General features: G+C 49.8%; 1 protein-coding gene across 1 annotated transcript in view; it reads left to right on the top strand.

The window, feature by feature from the left end:
- Positions 1-4,378: 4,378 nt before the first annotated feature.
- Positions 4,379-16,612, top strand: part of SLC22A3 (solute carrier family 22 member 3) — a 38,744-nt gene continuing 26,510 nt past the window's right edge. Inside the window, exons 1-4 of the mRNA XM_006106005.3 lie at positions 4,379-4,488; positions 6,396-6,550; positions 8,355-8,523; positions 9,626-9,743. Of these exons, the coding sequence (XP_006106067.1) occupies positions 4,412-4,488; positions 6,396-6,550; positions 8,355-8,523; positions 9,626-9,743 (519 nt within the window). The 5' untranslated portion in view covers positions 4,379-4,411. The remainder of the gene's footprint in view (positions 4,489-6,395; positions 6,551-8,354; positions 8,524-9,625; positions 9,744-16,612) is intronic.

The following is a 16,612-nucleotide window of genomic DNA, read 5'->3' as shown; positions in this document are numbered from 1 at the left end:
GATCTATTTTGTTCTTCAGTTTATTTTGTTCATTAGATTTCACATTTTTTGTGTTTTTTACATTTTTACTTCCTGAAGTTCATGTGCTATTAATATTATTGAAAGACTTCTACGAAGATAAACTCCACCCCCACCCTCACTCATCTCTGATTCCCCACTAACAATTATCTATGTATATAAAAGCCTAAGTGACTGAACAACCAAACAACTGGTCAACCAGTCGCTATGATGCCACACTGACCACCAGGGGGCAGACACTCAACGCAGGAGCTGCCCCCTGGTGGTCAGTGCACTCCCACAGCCAACCTCCCGTGGCCGGCCAACCTCCCTCGGCCCCCATCGGTTGGCCCCCATTGGCCCCGATCGCCAGCCAGGTGGAGTGACCCCACCTGTGCATGAATTTGTGCACCGGGCCTCTAGTTTCAAACATAATTGTCAGCAAGAGCACCCACTCCATCCACCCCATTCCACCTTTTGATGGATAGTGTATGGAACCCTGGAGACCCCTTCCTGCCTTCTCCTCACTGTAATTCCCTCCGTGGAACTCTTCCCCACCTTTCTAATATTTAGTATAGAATTTCTTTGTTTTTCCAAAGTGGGTGTAGTTGTACATTGTTCTAAGATACATAAAAATAATACACACTCCGTGCAAAGAAGACACAAAAAAGGGATGAAAACAAAACCACCTGCCATCCAGCCACTCCCAGCTTTTCAGTTGCCTTACCAGGAGCCCTTTTCCCTGACATTCACACGCATGTGCTGAAATGCAGATTTGTTTGCATCTATGGAATCATCTGCCTCATTTTATAACCTGATTTTTAAATCAACCAAAATGTGGTTTCTTTCCATATCAATGAATATAGACCAAGAGCTGACTTTCAGTTACTCATCAGAGAAAGCTGAATCCCAAGCCAGGGCAGCAGGGGGGTGGGGAGGGCGGGCGTGGGAGGGCGGGCGCCTGGGAGAATGGTGTATTTGGGGAGAGGCAACAAAAAGAAACAGGCTCTCACCTTAGAAGTGTGGGTGGATTTGCGGGTGCTTGCAGCAGGAGGGACCTCGGCTCTCCTCTGCCACCTGCCACCTGCCACTCCAGCCGCATCTTTCTCCACTCCCAGAGGCCCCTGGCCTTTAGACACCCTCGGTTAGTGAGAGAAAGTGTAAACATTTTAAGAAGAGTAACTGCACGTCTTCACTACAAAGAAGCAAAGTGGCCTGAACGTCGTGAAGAGCCTAAGTTAGTAAACGACAAGGAGTTATTACTAAAGTCGACTGAGTTTTTCCATTTCTCCCAACTTCACAAGCTCAGACCAGAAGGCATCTAGTTAGAGGACAGCTCTCTATCATCTTTGAAGTTTACTTGCTTGACCGTACGGTAAAGCTCAGCTGTTATCGATCCGGGAGGGCAGCTGGAGGACGGGGGGCTCTGTGAGCCCTTCATCACACAGGGGCCTCTTTATGCCGGTGAGGTCACCCTGTTCTAGGCGATCTGCAGACTCGGGCTTCCTCTCTGTCTCTCTCATCTCCCTGGAATCTTGTTCTGTCCTGGAGCCAGGCCATCTGCTCTGGGCCTTTCCACGCTCAACCTTCCAGATTTTTCCTCTCTTCTTTAGAAGCTCCTCCTCCCTCTAGCCCGAGCTTTTATGATGCCTCTGGTTTCCTGAGTAAGAAACTTCCTGTCCCGCCCCCTGGGCCTCACTCCCTTCCCACTGGGTGGTGGGGAGACAGGTGGTTCCTCAGTTTAAACTCTGAGCTGGGCACCCCATGCGTTGCAGGCAGATCTGCACCTCGGTGGCATTCATGCTCCTGTCCGTGTGTCTGGGCTGCCGTCACCCCCTCAAATACCCTTCTTTTCCCTCTAATTTTCCCTCTAAACCCAGCTCATTGTGGAAGGGTCTGTTTATGCCCCACCTTCCTCGTGCATCTGACTGGCTGGGCACGCAGGCCATTTCTTCCTCTGAAGTCCTCTTGTATTTGCAGTCAGTCCCATTCCCTTTAGATCTCGATGGCTCTTCCCTCACTTCATATCAATTGACCTCGACTCACTTGACCATGGATCAGCTCCTCAGGGAGGTAGAAACCAGGCACGCACTCACTGGCATTCCCAGCCTTGTCTGCATCGCCATGCCAACCATGCCAGTGGGAGCCCCTGGAAATACCTGAAGATGCGCTTGTATGCCTGCAGCTTATCGGATGCTTCTTGCCTACCCTCAAAGCACTCATTGTTGGTATTAAGTCGCCCAAATAATGCCCTCAGATCACGGTAAAGATGCTTTTTTTATGCCTGGAACCCGTAATGACACCTCTCATGGATGCCCAGCCCAGATCATTTTCTCTAGGGTTATAATCGTTTTTAACCGTTATTAGGCTCCGTTATGGTGTCTTCTTGTCGATTTGAAATGGAACCTGCCCGTGGAGGCCAACGGGACATGGTTTTGGCCGGTGATCAATGTAGCCGGGGCACCCCGCACCCCAGGGTCAAGCTGAAGGCGTAAGGGATGCTGTTAACACTGACGGAGAGTGTAATGGCTACTGATTTTGACCTAAGAGCTGATTAGAAATGGTTGTGTTAACAACTCATTCTTAGAAAATCACAACTCAGGCACATAGATCGTGGCGGAGTCTTCCCTTCCCCCTCAACAGTACAAATGGCGCTGAGCGGGACTTCTCCTGGCCGCGGCGGAGCAACACGGTGATGTTCTAAGCCAGTGGTTCCCAAACTTATTTGGCCTACCGCCCCCTTTCCAGAAAAAATATTACTCAGCCCCTGGAAATTAATTTTTTTAAAATTTTAATAGCAGTTACTCATCGCCCCCAAATGCACCTGTGGCCATCACCGCCGCCCTGGATCGCTGCAGCGCCCACCGGGGGGCGGTAGCGCCCACTTTGGGAATCACTGTTCTAAGCTCAGAAGCTCTTACGTGCATTCATTCAAAAGGCGAAACCAGATGAGGGTGCAAAGGCAGCTGCCAGGCCTCGGGGCCCTTTCCCCGGGGTTTCAGGAGCAGACAAGTCCCCTCCTGAGTGTCCAAGTCTTTCGAATACCTGCATTTTCCCACCTTACTGATTCCCTTGGTCTGTGTATAGGGAAGACATGCTGCTGCCCGGTGTACAGGATCATGTAGAACCAAAACTTTAAGGCATGTCTAATAGGACGTGGCCCTGGCATTTATCATTACGACTCAAATTCACGTTCCGCCTGTTTGGATTCTAACAACCAGGAAGTACTAAGAAAAGCCCTTGGTTGCAAACCCCTCTGCAGTATCTGATTGGGCTAGAGCTGTGCTTTCTGCACAACGAAGCCATGTAATCCCTCCAGCGTGACAGACACCGTCGTCGGAGGGTTTGATCGGATTGGCTTTCTGCTCGTGCCACCGGGAGTGGTTGTCTGTGTGTACAGATGACTGGGGGGTAATGAAGACCAGCATGGGTGCGCGTGGGTTTATGAGCAGTTAAAAATAACTTTTGAAATCCTGGACTGTGTACCCTGGGAAAAAGATGCCTCGCTTGTTCTAGAAAGATCGCCTCAGGGAAAAGACACAGCACTTGTGGCTTTGACTCAGACGTGGGTACATTTGACAAGAGGTGTTCTCGGTCTCCCTGCGAACTACAAGTTCCTAGCGCTTCGTTTCAGGAAAAGGGCCTTAGCCGAGGGTGCTCGTTGGCTTCGGGGTCTGCTGGCCCCTCCTTGAGCAGGAAAGACGCTGCCGACCCGGAGCTGAGGCGACAGCAGGCAGTGAGCCCAGAGTAGACAGGAGGCACCGTCCCAGCAAGAGTCACACACATGCCTCTGAGTCCTGTGGCTGCAGTGCTCGCTCCCTCTGGACACGTGTGTGAGTGTGTGTGCACGCATGTGTGTGCTTTTCCTTACTGGTACGTAAGTTAGTGTCGTACTCTGAAGAGATGGCTGGCTCCCAGCCACGAAACCAGAAGCCAGGCTAGGTGTTTGAGCAGGAGGGGATTTAATAGAAGGGTTTGCGCTGCAGCCGTTTTGGAAGGGCTAGAGAGCAAGGAGAGGAGGACAGGAAGGGCGGCTCTCACAGCGGCTCCACCGGCCACAGCGTTCCAGAGCCTGTGGCCCCTCATCCCTGACCTGGGGAGTGGGGAGTAGGAACTGGGAGGAGGGGGTAAAGGGGGGGATGGGAGATATCTGTAATACTATCAACAAAAAATGTATATTTAAAAAGAAATTACACCCTTGACAGTTATTGCGACTGACAGAACATATTTGTAAATCAATGTAAAAGTTGCATGTGATCAATGTTTAAATTTTATTTAAGGGGCATGTGAGCACACGTATTTGAAGATCACGGGCCTATGGCAAGATGAGGTCGGGTTTTGAGGCTAAGCGTAGCCACTGTCTTCTGTGTGTTTCCTTGTTCTCCAGTTTGACCTGGTGTGTGTCAATGCTTGGATGCTGGACCTCACACAAGCCATCCTGAACCTGGGCTTCCTGGCCGGAGCCTTCACCTTGGGCTACGCAGCGGACAGGTAGGCCGCAGGGCGACAGCCACTTCACATCCCTGTGTCCCAGCGGGGGTGTGTGGGGATGAAATGTCAACTGTTAGAAAAGCATTCTTACTAAGTGCAGAAGGCCATTGTCATTCCTCTCCTCACGACAGTCTTTTCATCTTAAGCCGCATGTCCTTTCTCCTTGAGCTGCACGGTGGGGGGGCTGCTCCGTGGGCGGGGAGCGTCCGGTGGACCCAGCCCAGCGAGGCAGCGGCTGCACGCGAGGCAGCGAGGCAGCGGCTGCTGCCACCGCGGAGCCGAGTCTCTGGCCTCCCCAGCTCCCTGGCGTTGGATTCATTTAGTCGTAGGTCAGCCCTTCCAGATTTGTTTCATTTAATTAAAAAGAAGACCTGCATTTAGTCTACAGATTCAACGCTCTGCAGAGAGAAGGTTTTCAAAACTCCTCAGGGAGCTGTGTCTGCTGTTTAGCATCCGCGAGCAGCCCAGGTAGCGGCAGGCGCAGTGCGTGCACGTGTCTAAGATGGTCACGCTTTCCCTTCATACTTCCGTGTCCCACACTATGGGTGCTGGCTGTTGTGTTCACGTCTGGCTATTCCTTTATTCCAGTTCTGACTACGGAAATGCTTGTAGCAATTTAATCTCACTCTCTAGACCCGTCAGCACAGGGATAGGGAGCTTTGGCCCTTGACTTACATGGCTTTCCATTGCTCCGGGCACTCCAGCCCGGCCTGGGTGGGTCCTTGTGACCATGTTTGCAGTGGGCGGTGCTAAGGTACCCCCAGAGACCTGCCCACAGCAACGAATGCGCTAACTCAAGACAACAAAGCACCCCACAGCCTGTCGCCAGTGTCGACCTGAGTGTGACCAGCCCAGGACTGCAGAACGGTAGCACTTTGGTCTTGTCCTTGCCCTTCGTCCGCTCTGAGGCTCCTGTTGCTGTCCCCCATGACCCGCTTCTGCCCGCGACTCTCTCCTTGGTCCTCTGTGTCTGGGGCTCTTTCCCGGGTTTTACGTGTCTTTTTCTGCTGTTTCTACTTCTAGCCCTTTCCATCCATCTTTCCTTTTTCAATCTCCCCAGGTAGCGCTTTCTCTCCTGGCTGCCTGCGATTTGGAATTGAGTGACATCTTTTTCGTATGCATTGCTTTAATTGTGTTGCTGCTCTTCTGAAGCTAAACATTGGCTTTTGCTTCTTCTGCATGTTTTTCTGGCACCATCCATTAACATGTCTTCACACTGAAGGGACTGGTGATGGTCGGTGTTATAGTGGGCCCCGCGGCGTTAGGAGGAGACATGCGTGTTGGTCCTGGGGAGACGACAGACCCATGAATACTTCTGCCTCACCACACGGCCAACCATCTTTCAGCTCCTCCTTCTCTTTGTAGCCTTGAAGGAAAGGGTACGAAACAAGATAATAGGCCACACCACTGCAGGAGGGGCGGAGAGTGAATTTAAAAACGAGGCTACTTCGTTCTCTGCTCCCCGGACTGAAGCAAGATGCCCTACCTGTGAACTTGGTGGGAAGTGCCAGGGAAAATGTTATCAGGTCAAATCTCTTAAAGGTCACTGGCGACAAATTTTCACAGCCGGTAATTCAGCACAACTCCACGGAACCATTCAGCATCAGACTGGCAGGTTTTGGGGTACACAATACCCCGGTCCCTTTTCCTAAATGACATAATCATATTGTGTAAATGGTGAAAATAAAATACGAAAGTCAACTCACATTGGTTTGAACTTTATAAAGAACTTTCACTGTAGAAAAGTAAAACAAACTAACAAAAACCAGAAGCCAGCAAACCGAGTCTTGGCGCGCTGAGGAAACGTACCCCAGACCCTGTCCCCGCCTCTTTCAGAGGCACGCACCCTGGCCGTCCTCCATCCGGAGCAGATGTCTAAGGTGATCCCGTCCTCTCTCCGCAAACAGGTACGGCCGAATCGTCGTTTACCTGATATCCTGTTTCGGTGTTGGCGTCGCCGGCGTGGTGGTGGCATTCGCACCAAACTTCCCTGTGTTTGTGGTCTTCCGCTTCCTACAAGGCGTGTTTGCAAAGGGGACATGGATGACCTGCTATGTGATCGGTAAGTCATGCCGCGCCCCCGCCTGCCTGGGTAGCAGGGCTGGGTGGGGAGCCCTGCGGGCTAGTCGGCCTTCCTGTGCACGGAGGGCGGCCCCGTGCTGCACGTCATTGTTCCTGCAAACAGCAGGGTGCAGGGCGAGACGCTGCCTCTCTAGGAACTGCGATGCCACCTGACTCTGGGGACCAAATATGGAATGTCATGCAATACTGGGGTGACCACTTTCTGAATCATAATTCTCCCGGGAATTGCCTACTTCATCCCCATACTGTTACCACAGGATTTTTTTTTTTTTGCTTTGCTTTATTAGAGATTAATTTTTATTAAAATTGCAGTCGTTCCTTGAAACATTTCTGAAGAATGCTCTGTGTGTTTCTGTGGTAGAGTTCGAGATGACACTCCCGTGTTCTGTTCCTTCCGCGTAAGCGGAGAGCGTGGCGGCACGCCGGAGTGTGGCCCGAACGCGAGGAGCCTTCTAGTTAGGGGACCTTTGCTATCTTCCCAAACTAGAGAATGTGACCTTCTGGGAATGAGAGAGAGGACACTTTCCCTCCGCTCTTCGCTCATGTTACTGGGAAAGTCCTGGCCACTGCCTTTGGCTGTTTCCGGTGGTGTCTGGACCGGTGCCCTTCTCTGCGGGTCACGGTGGATGTGTGACCAGGGAGATCTGATGATCCCACTCCCTCCTGCTATGCTAGGCAGTTCCTCCCCAAGCAGCGTCCCTTTGGAGACCCTGGGAAGGTCTTTCAATGGGCGAGAAAGGAGAGAGTGTTCGGAGGGTTGACTCGCTGGCTGGGGCGGAAGGAATAACTTTGAAATATGAAGCGTTTTTAAGGAAACCCAAGTCTAGTGAACGTTAAAAGTTGTGGTGTTAGGGCAAGAAGGAGGTGGTGTAGCCTGGGATGATCAGAATAGACTTGGCCACAGGTAGAGATCGATTGGGAAGGGGGCAGGGGTGGGAGGTGGGGGAAAGGATGTCAGCCACAAAGATCCCCAGTGATTTTTTTGTGTGTGTCAATCTTCACCCAAGGATATTTTCTATTGATTTTTAGAGAGAGTGGAAAGGAAGGAGAGAGACAGAGAGAGAAACATCGATGTGAGAGAGACATACCGATTGGTTGCGTCCCTCATGTGCCCCGACTGGGGCTGGGGATAAAACCTGCAACCGAGGTACATGTGCCCTTGACCCAAATTGAACTGCGTCCCTTCAGTCTGCGGGCCGACGCTCTCACCACTGAGCAAACTGGCCAGCACCCACCACTCCCCATCCCCAGTGATTTTTTAAAGAAACATCACCACGTGAAATGTCCAGCCCGGTGGAGAGAATTATCATTTGAGAGAAACTATCTTGTGATAGTGAACAAATGTATAGAGTCTAATATTCCTAACGAGTCTCCTAAAGGGACTATGATATGCATATTTTTAGAGAGCAGTGATGAATCTGACCAGTTTATTATGTTTATTATGTTTATGTTTTCCTAATTGCAATGACTTTCCAAAATAGTCATCATGGAAGCTTCCCTAAAACCAACACTTGCATTCCTTGTGTTCCCAGAAGAGTGCAGGCCGGGTGCGAGAGGGACGGGGATGCTGTGGGTAGCGGGTCGGGGGGGGGGGGGTGGTGAGAGCGCAGCCCCCTGTCTGGCTGTCTGGGAAGCACAGCTCCCTCGAACCAGCTGGGAAGGCTGGGGCTGGGCGAGCTCTGTGGCCCACGAGCAATGCGGACCATGCAGCAGGTGCAGCCTCTGTTTATTTGCTTTGGAGCCGATCTTGAGGTTCCCAGACCTCTGTGTTTGTTTCCCTTCAGTGACAGAAATCGTGGGTTCGAAGCAAAGGAGGATTGTGGGAATCGTGATTCAGATGTTCTTCACTCTGGGAATCATCATCCTCCCGGGAATTGCCTACTTCATCCCCAACTGGCAGGGCATCCAGCTGGCCATCACGCTGCCCAACTTCCTCTTCCTCCTCTACTACTGGTAACGGGGCTTTCCTCATTACTGAGCTCATGCCTGATCCATGGCCATGTAGACTCTATGCTTCTAGGGCAGTGATGGCGAATCTATGACATGCGTGTCAGAGGTGACACGCGAACTCATTTTTGGTTGATTTTTCTTTGTTAAATGGCATTTAAATATATAAAATAAATATCAAAAATATAAGTCTTTGTTTTACTATGGTTGCAAATATCAAAAAATTTCTATATGTGACACGGCACCAGAGTTAAGTTAGGGTTTTTCAAAATGCTGACACGCCGAGCTCAAAAGGTTTGCCATCACTGTTCTAGGGCAGCGTGAACATGGAAACCATTCGGGGATTGTGCCTGACATCTCCAGAACGGCGACGGGCATTGAGAATTTCTAGAGAAGTTGAAAATTTATAGAGATTATTCATTGATTACTTGACTAATAGTTGTTACTAAACTAAATTAATGAAATAGCAAAACACAAATTATATTTCATTTTGTAATATCTTCATGAAAACTACAAGGCAAAAACAAAGAAACAAACACATATCTGCCAGTAAGTATTTCAATACAAAATAAGTGCAATGAAATTGATTTGCTTCCCTGTATATTCTATGAAGCAAATTAATGTTGCTCAGAAATTCTCTGAGGAATAAGGAAATGTTAAGAGTGTGAGAAACATCACCAGAAAGCTGCAGGTCTATGCATTTGACTCTGAGTGGAGTGAACCTGTTTTAATCATTCCTCTCACCTTGACCCATGGTCACATCTGTTTACATAATTTGAGTTTTTAGCCGTGTCCCGAATGCTCACTAAATCCCAGCTCTTTCCATGCATAACAGGGGACACTGGGTTCCAGGGGCGCCTGGCCTTGCGAGAGCGATGTAATATGTCACTGTGTTTATCATGAGCCATGATCCTGCTATCGAGTGGGCATCTTTTCCTTCCACAATAAACCTGCAGAGATCACCTGTGTTTTTGAGAATCTTCTAAACTCGAAGATTCTCCTACATTTGCAGTGAATGGAAAGACCCATTTTGATAGAGAAACTCGAGTCATAAAAGTCTAGGTTTTGAAATTCCCACACGTCACTCAGAAATGCTTTCTCCTTCCAGGGCGGTTCCCGAGTCTCCCCGCTGGCTGGTGACTCGGAAGAAGGGAGACGAGGCCCTAAAGATTCTGCGGAGCATTGCCAAGTGCAATGGGAAGTACCTCTCGCCCAGCTACTCGGAGGTACTGATACCTGTCACTAAGACAGCGATGGTTAAAGTGGGTGAGCTCGTCACTGAGGCCTCTAAGTCATGTTTAGTTTGGCTATGAGAAAGAAAACCGTGGTGAGAATCAGAAGGTGCGTTAAAGCAGAAATGTTTGTGAAGTTTAGTAGCATTGTGTAGAGGTTCACTGGTCATTTGATCCACACTTCCATAGATGCACCAGGCTACTGGAATTGCTATACTCGGCCTACTGTATAGACGCCATTGCACTGATTCATTCATTCATCGTCATTGAACAAACTATAAATCTTTGCTGGACGTTCAGTTTAGTCTAAAGATGTCTTTGCCTTTAGTCTCGGAAGTGCTGTGTGTTTGAACCAGAGCTTGAACAAGAGCGTAATACTTCAGCCTTCGGAAGTACATATGCTGGCTGCCCTGCCTTACCCCCTCCTGCTTCTTCCCTCCCTCCATCTCTCTCTTCCTTCCTTCTTTCTTCTTTACTTCCTCCAGCTAAGGCTTTTGGGTACCGCTGTATCACTGCTCTAAGAGAAATTGGGGGGATTAAAAGCTCATTACTTGTCCTCAGGAAGGTCTGATGTGCAGTTGAAGACATACACATGTGTTTGGAGCACCCCTGAATAATTAGGGGACAGCATATAAAATAGGTGACCGTGCTGAGCGGCTGAGACGAAAGTGAATGCAGAATAACAGGAGAGTTATTATGAAAGAGTCTTAGAGAAGAATTTGGGGAGGATATGGATCTTGGACGCAACCCTTTAAGAACATGAGGTTGCTAACATTGCTTTCTTCGTAGCATCCAGTTTGTTTTGATAGAAGCGTTCTGGTGAAACTCGAGGTTCTGTTGGTTTTAGCGCCGCCTCTCCGGCCCCCGGAGCTTGCTCAGATATAGTATCTGGGTTTCCGCCGTCTCCTCTCGCCCTCGCATTAGGCTGCAAGCAGTGGACTCTGTTTACAAGGGTTCCAGTGACCACTTGTCCTGTTGGGAGCAGATTAATGATGGGCCGTGAGGCTCACAGATCATAAAGTACAAGGTAAAGACAAGACATCATCTGTGTTAGCCACTGAGACCAGTCGATCCCTGTTACTCTTGGAACACAGTTAAGCTGGGTATTCCCGCTCAGCTTCTCTCAACACACTAGCTAGCCGTCTTCACAGCTGGCTCCGATGGGTGATCATTTGTACTCAATCTATGAGTCAAATGAGTATTTTTGCTCTCCTTTCAGCAGTACCGTGAAGACATTGCACGTGTCGTCCCAAAGCTGAGCCCATGTAAGCGCTAAATCAAGGTTTTGAAAATACACATTACCCGGGCATGTCCCGTGTTATCATGAGAATTACTAAGAGTCCAGAGGGTGGTTCCCTGGGCAGTTGCTGTAACACATCCTGTGAGTGTCCAGTTCAGGCCACTCCCGTGGACCCACTGGCCCGCTTTGAATCCATGCGCACCATAGACATCAGCGCGGCTGATGCAGAGCTGGCCTAGAGAGTGGCCGCTCCATATTCCCCTCGTCACAGGAGCCTTGCCGACCTCCCCGCCCCAGCCCGTTCCATCGCTGGCACCAGGGGTCCTGGTTTATCTTAGGGGTACCGGAGGACTAGCTAAAGTGACCCCAGGATGCGCCATACTACAGAAGACACCCTAAATTCACTACACGCTGGGGCTACTGACCCACTGGGCTTCAGTGAAGGGAAGGAAGATGTGGGAAATGTGGAGAGTTCAGAAGGAACCAAAGAAAAGTTGATGCCTCACTTTAGTAATCAGTAATGACTAACTAATCGCAGGCAGTAATTACTAAAAGGTTATTGTGAAACACCAGAGAGGCAGCTGCAAAAGGGAGCCCTCAAATCAACGTGAAACGAGGCTCGGGGTACATTGTTATAAAACAGCTTAGACAGTGAGAAGGCCGCTCAGTTTGTGCTGCCATGTCCATGCCTGTGCCTCGCAGAGATGGGTTAGAATATTACACTTTCTGAAAATGATAGGGAATCGGTCAGTAGTTATGACGTATCAACCTTAGGAAACAGTTCAAGTTTTGCTTATAATTTCCAGAGGGCTAAGCAAGAAATGACTCAGGTCAAGTCAGCCTTGCAGAATCATCTAAGTAAAGCTTTGTTTGTATGATAAAACTGGTTTTATCTGCTGAGGGGGTTTTCCGGGCTGATCTTTGTCTTTCATTTTAGCAGAAGGAATTGGGACAATGTGGGATTCGATCCAGCATTCAGCCAGGTAGATCATTCTGAGAGTTGGCCGGCCTGCAGATCATACCTGCTGTATTTCACCTGGCCTCACTCCTTTCTTGGGGGAATCCCCGCTGGTTCTCTGGCTCATGGACCCCTCGGCTTTCATGTGCCGAAGTTCCTGGCTGGCCTCTGACTGGTGAAGAGACAGCCAGCCGGTAGACATCCAGGCGATCGGAAGGTCAGGCTCTCCGGATATACCAATAGTGCAACTGTGATTCACAGCAAAGAAAAGCCTCAAATCAAAAACCAGTGCAGCCCAGCTGGCGTGGCTCAGTGGTTGAGCATTGATCCATGAACCAAGAGGTCACCAGTTCGATTCCTGGTCAGAGCACATACCTGGGTTGCAGGCTTGATCCCCAGTAAGGGGTGTGTAGGAGGCAGCCGATCAATGATTCTCTCTCACGTTGATGTTTCTCTCTACCCCTTTCCCTTCCTCTTTCTAAAAAAACAACGCAAACAAGGCAAGTGGGTTGAGCTCATAGGAAGTTCAATAGAAAAACGGGAAAGAACCAAAGGAGGGTGGAATGTGAAACGCTAGATAGTTGCCCAGGGCAGAAGGAGAATTCGCTTAGACACCTGGTTCAGCTGTCTTAGTGATTCACCACGTGTCTGGTTCTCTGGATGACCTTGGGTTGTGCTGGATTATGTTATTGTTTGAAATATTCACATCCCCTCCTTTCCATTGGGTGAGAATATTCCCTGGCTCCTTTGACGTTGGGCATGGCAATGGAATTTGCTTCGTTCTCACGGTGGATGGAGCGAATGTCCTGCCCGTTGACCTTGGGCGTGGTCATGTGGTTGCTTTGGCCAATGGTAGGTCATCAGATGTGACGCAGGAGTCTTGAAATGGGCTTGTGTGTCTGGGTTTGACCTCTGCACTGCAGCCGTCGCTGTGAGAAGAACATTCCCAGCTCTCTCACTGGCCCCAGAGGAGACCGAGGGATATTTGGAGCAGAGGTGCTCCAGCAAAGCTCCCCCAAACCTAGGTCAGCAGTCTCCCAACCAACCCACAAACGTGTGGGCTAAGGAATGCTCATTATTCTATGCTGCTAAGGTTGATGTTTGTTATGCAGCATTATTTATCAATAGTCAACCAGTACATTGACCAAACAGCCATTAACCTGGATTACACAACTAGAGTACTAGCTGTGGGAGTAACTTAGCAGCTGTTTTGTTTTCATTTTTTTAAAGGATTTTAAAGGCTCTTATTTTAAAGATCCCTACCTCTCCCCTACATTCCTCCACCTCTTGTCTTTGTATGGAATGTGCTAGTGGAAAATTGTATATTACAACTCTAGCTAACAAAGAGCCTCTAATACTACAGACCTGAATCTATCCATATTTATTAATGATATTGTTGTGCTCTGTTGACCCCCCAAAGTAATAAAGCATGATTGCAATTTCCTTATTTTTATGATATTCCAACACAGTTCGTTGTTCATAGCTAATTTACAGATTCTTAAAACGTAAGTACAGATGCTGCTCAACTTACAATAGGGCCATGTCTTGATAAACCCATCATAGGTTGAAAATATCGTTAGTCAAAATGCATTTAAAATACCTAACCTACTGAACAATCCCGCTTACCTGGCCTACCGTAAATGTGCTCAGAGCACTTACATTGCCCTGCACTTGGGCAAAAGCATTTGACACAAAACCTGTTTTATAATAAAGTGTTGAATATGTTATAACTTATTGTGTGTATCACTTTCGCATCCTCATAAAGTCAAAAAATCTTAAATCAGTCATAAGTAAAGGAATATTTGTACCAGATGTTACATTGGTTCTCATCTATATATATAAAAGCCTAAGTGACTGTTATGATGGAACAACCGGAACAACCAGTCGACCAGTCACTATGATTCGTACTGACCACCAGGGGGCAGACGTTCAACGCAGGAGCTGCCCCCTGGTGGCCAGTGCGCTCAGCCAGAAGCAGGGCTCACGGCTGGCGAGCGTAGCTGAGGCAGTGGGAGCCTCTCCTGACTCTGCAGCAGCACTACCGAGCTGCGGCAGCAGGTGCAGCAGGCCAGGGATCGCGAGCTGCACCCGGTCCCAGGTTTAGCTCCTCCCATGCCGCCTGCCGCTTAGCGCACTTCTACATCCCTCTTGCAATCCAGGAGCCCTCGGGGGCCTAAACTTGCAGTTCAACATCCCCCGAGGGGTCCCGGATTGTGAGAGGGCACAGGCTGGGCTGAGGAACACCCCCCCCCCCAGTGCACGAATTTCGTGCACGAGGCCTCTAGTTCATACATAAACATGCTCATGGGCAGTTCCCATGGCGACATGTTTAGGTGACATCATAAACTGACATTTGAGCCCTGTCTTGGTGGCTCAATTGGTTGGAGCATTGTCTCTTACATGAAAATGTTATGGGTTCCATTCCCGGTCGACACATACCTAAGTTGCGGGTTCAATCTCTGGTCGGGGCAGGTAAGAGAGGCAACCAATCCATGTGTCTCTCACATCGATGTTTCTGTCTCTCTCTCCTTTCCTCTCTCTCTAAAAAATTCAATATCATCAGGTGACGATTAAAAAATAACTGAAATCTGAGCATTCTGATCCTGAAGGGATCATCATCAATGTAAATATCTTTGATATTGTTCCAAAACGGAAAAGATTCAAACCTCATTAGAAAATGCCAGGCAAAGTTTTAGATTTCCTTAGTTACCACGGAGACCACCAACTCTTCATGGTGGCCATGTTGTCTGTAGTTAATGAATTATCACACAAACAACAATATTGATACAGAGAGGGACTTTCCAGCGTGGAATGTCTGTTTCTGAAAAAAGGGGGATTTTGATAAACATAGTTTCTGTTCTTCTGAAAGAGGAACCACACCACGATCCTGGCTTTCAGAAGCCCGGGAAGGCTGTGTGGTATGTTGGTCCCACAATGTACTGTACTGTCTCTGTTGATGTTGTGTGCATTATCATCTCAGTCTTGGGACTTGAAAACTGTCTGCATAGAATTTATTTCAAAAGGTCCAGAGAGCCCGGCCGGCTGGCTCAGGGGTTGAGCATCGACCTATGAACTAGGAGGTCATGGTTCGATTCCCGGTCAGGCACATGCCTGGGTTGTGGGCTCGATCCCCAGTGTGGGGTGTGCAGAAGGCAGCCAATCAGTGCTTCTCTTTCATCATTGATGTTTCTCTCTCTCTCTCTCCCACTTTCTTCCTCTCTGAAATCAATAAGAATATATATATATATTTTTAAATGTTTTTTTTAAAGCGCCACGCCCGGGAGCAGTGCAAGGCGGCGGGGGCGCATGGCGGCGAGGCGAGGCGAGGCGGGGGCGGTGGAGGGTCAGGACTCGGCGGGGCCTGCGGGGACCGGACCCGCAACCACGCACCCTCGGCCGATGCTCACGCGTCTAGCTCAGGTGGACCTGCAGCCGGACGTCCCCACCCCCACCCGGCTCCAGAATATATATATTTTTAAAATGGTCCAGAGAAAGTAAGGTAGGCCCCGGGAGTACCAGACAGGGCACCAGTGTAGACCCGTGTCGAGAGGGGAACGGTGTCCGTCAGGAAAATGCTCGAAGACATGAGACAGGAAGCCACTGGGAGCTCACGCAGTGCTTTCCCCTAACAGGGGGCATTCTTTGTCCTGGACTCCACGCAGTGGCTGGTCGATTCTGCCAGCAAAGCCTTAAAGTGACACACGAAAGTGACTGCTGTAATGCACATGCCACTGCCATTGAGACTACTCTGGAATGCATGCGAACGTCAGGAAAAGGGACAACTTCTTACGCTGAGATAGAAAAGGAAGCCATGGGAACAGTCCAGCTGGGCTGGTAACCCAGAGTGCGGGTCCTCTCCGAGCGGCTGGTTAGAAGTTCTTTCCGCGGGAGGACGTTCAGGCGAACACCTCCAGGCCGGCGGACTCCCACTTGGCCCGGACAGGTAGTGAGGGGGGTGTTCCAGAGCACCAGGTGGAAACCCCGTGCGTGTTCCTTAAAGAGCGAGATTGCAGCCTGGCGGGGCCAAGCAGAGCCTCGCCCGCCCGAGGGGAGCACTTAGAGGGAGGACCCCTGGAGGGATAGGCCTCACCCCTCCCCCTTCAGCCTCCCCTTCCAAAGCCTGTTGAAATCACTGGGCTAGACCTTTGTCAGAAGCTTAACTCTTCCAGGAACGCACCCACGGGAGCTGAGCGCGGAGAGCGCGTGTGACTGTGAGCCCTGTGTGTGGCCGCCAGGCAGTCCTGTGTGCGTGACAGTCACTAATGAGGAGCTGGAGCTACAGCCCCCAGGACAACTGGAGGGCTCAGGTGGTGGCGAGTGGGCGGCCACTGCCCCCCGTTGCCCAGCATCGGGGTCCTGGCATGTGGGAGTTTTGGCGCTCACCTGAGAGTCGCAGGCAAATGAGACGAGGGGTCGCCCAGCATTTTCTGAGGTTGGATGCAGGCTGGAGCCCAAGGGCCTCCAAGCTCCCTCTTTCTCCCTCAACTCCTAGTTTTCTTCTTCTTCCCTCCCTTCCTCCCTCCCTCCCTCCCTCCCTCCCTCCCTCCCTCTTTCAGTCTATAATTCTCTCTATCAATCAACCACTTGCTTGGTATATCGCCTGTGCAGAGATGTGTGAATGGATGGTAGAAAGCAAGATACCACCGATCCAGCACTCACACTGGC

This window comes from Myotis lucifugus, unplaced genomic scaffold (genome assembly GCF_000147115.1).
Source record: "Myotis lucifugus unplaced genomic scaffold, Myoluc2.0 scaffold_748, whole genome shotgun sequence".
NCBI lineage: Eukaryota > Metazoa > Chordata > Mammalia > Chiroptera > Vespertilionidae > Myotis > Myotis lucifugus.
This window is presented reverse-complemented; position numbering and strand designations above follow the sequence as displayed.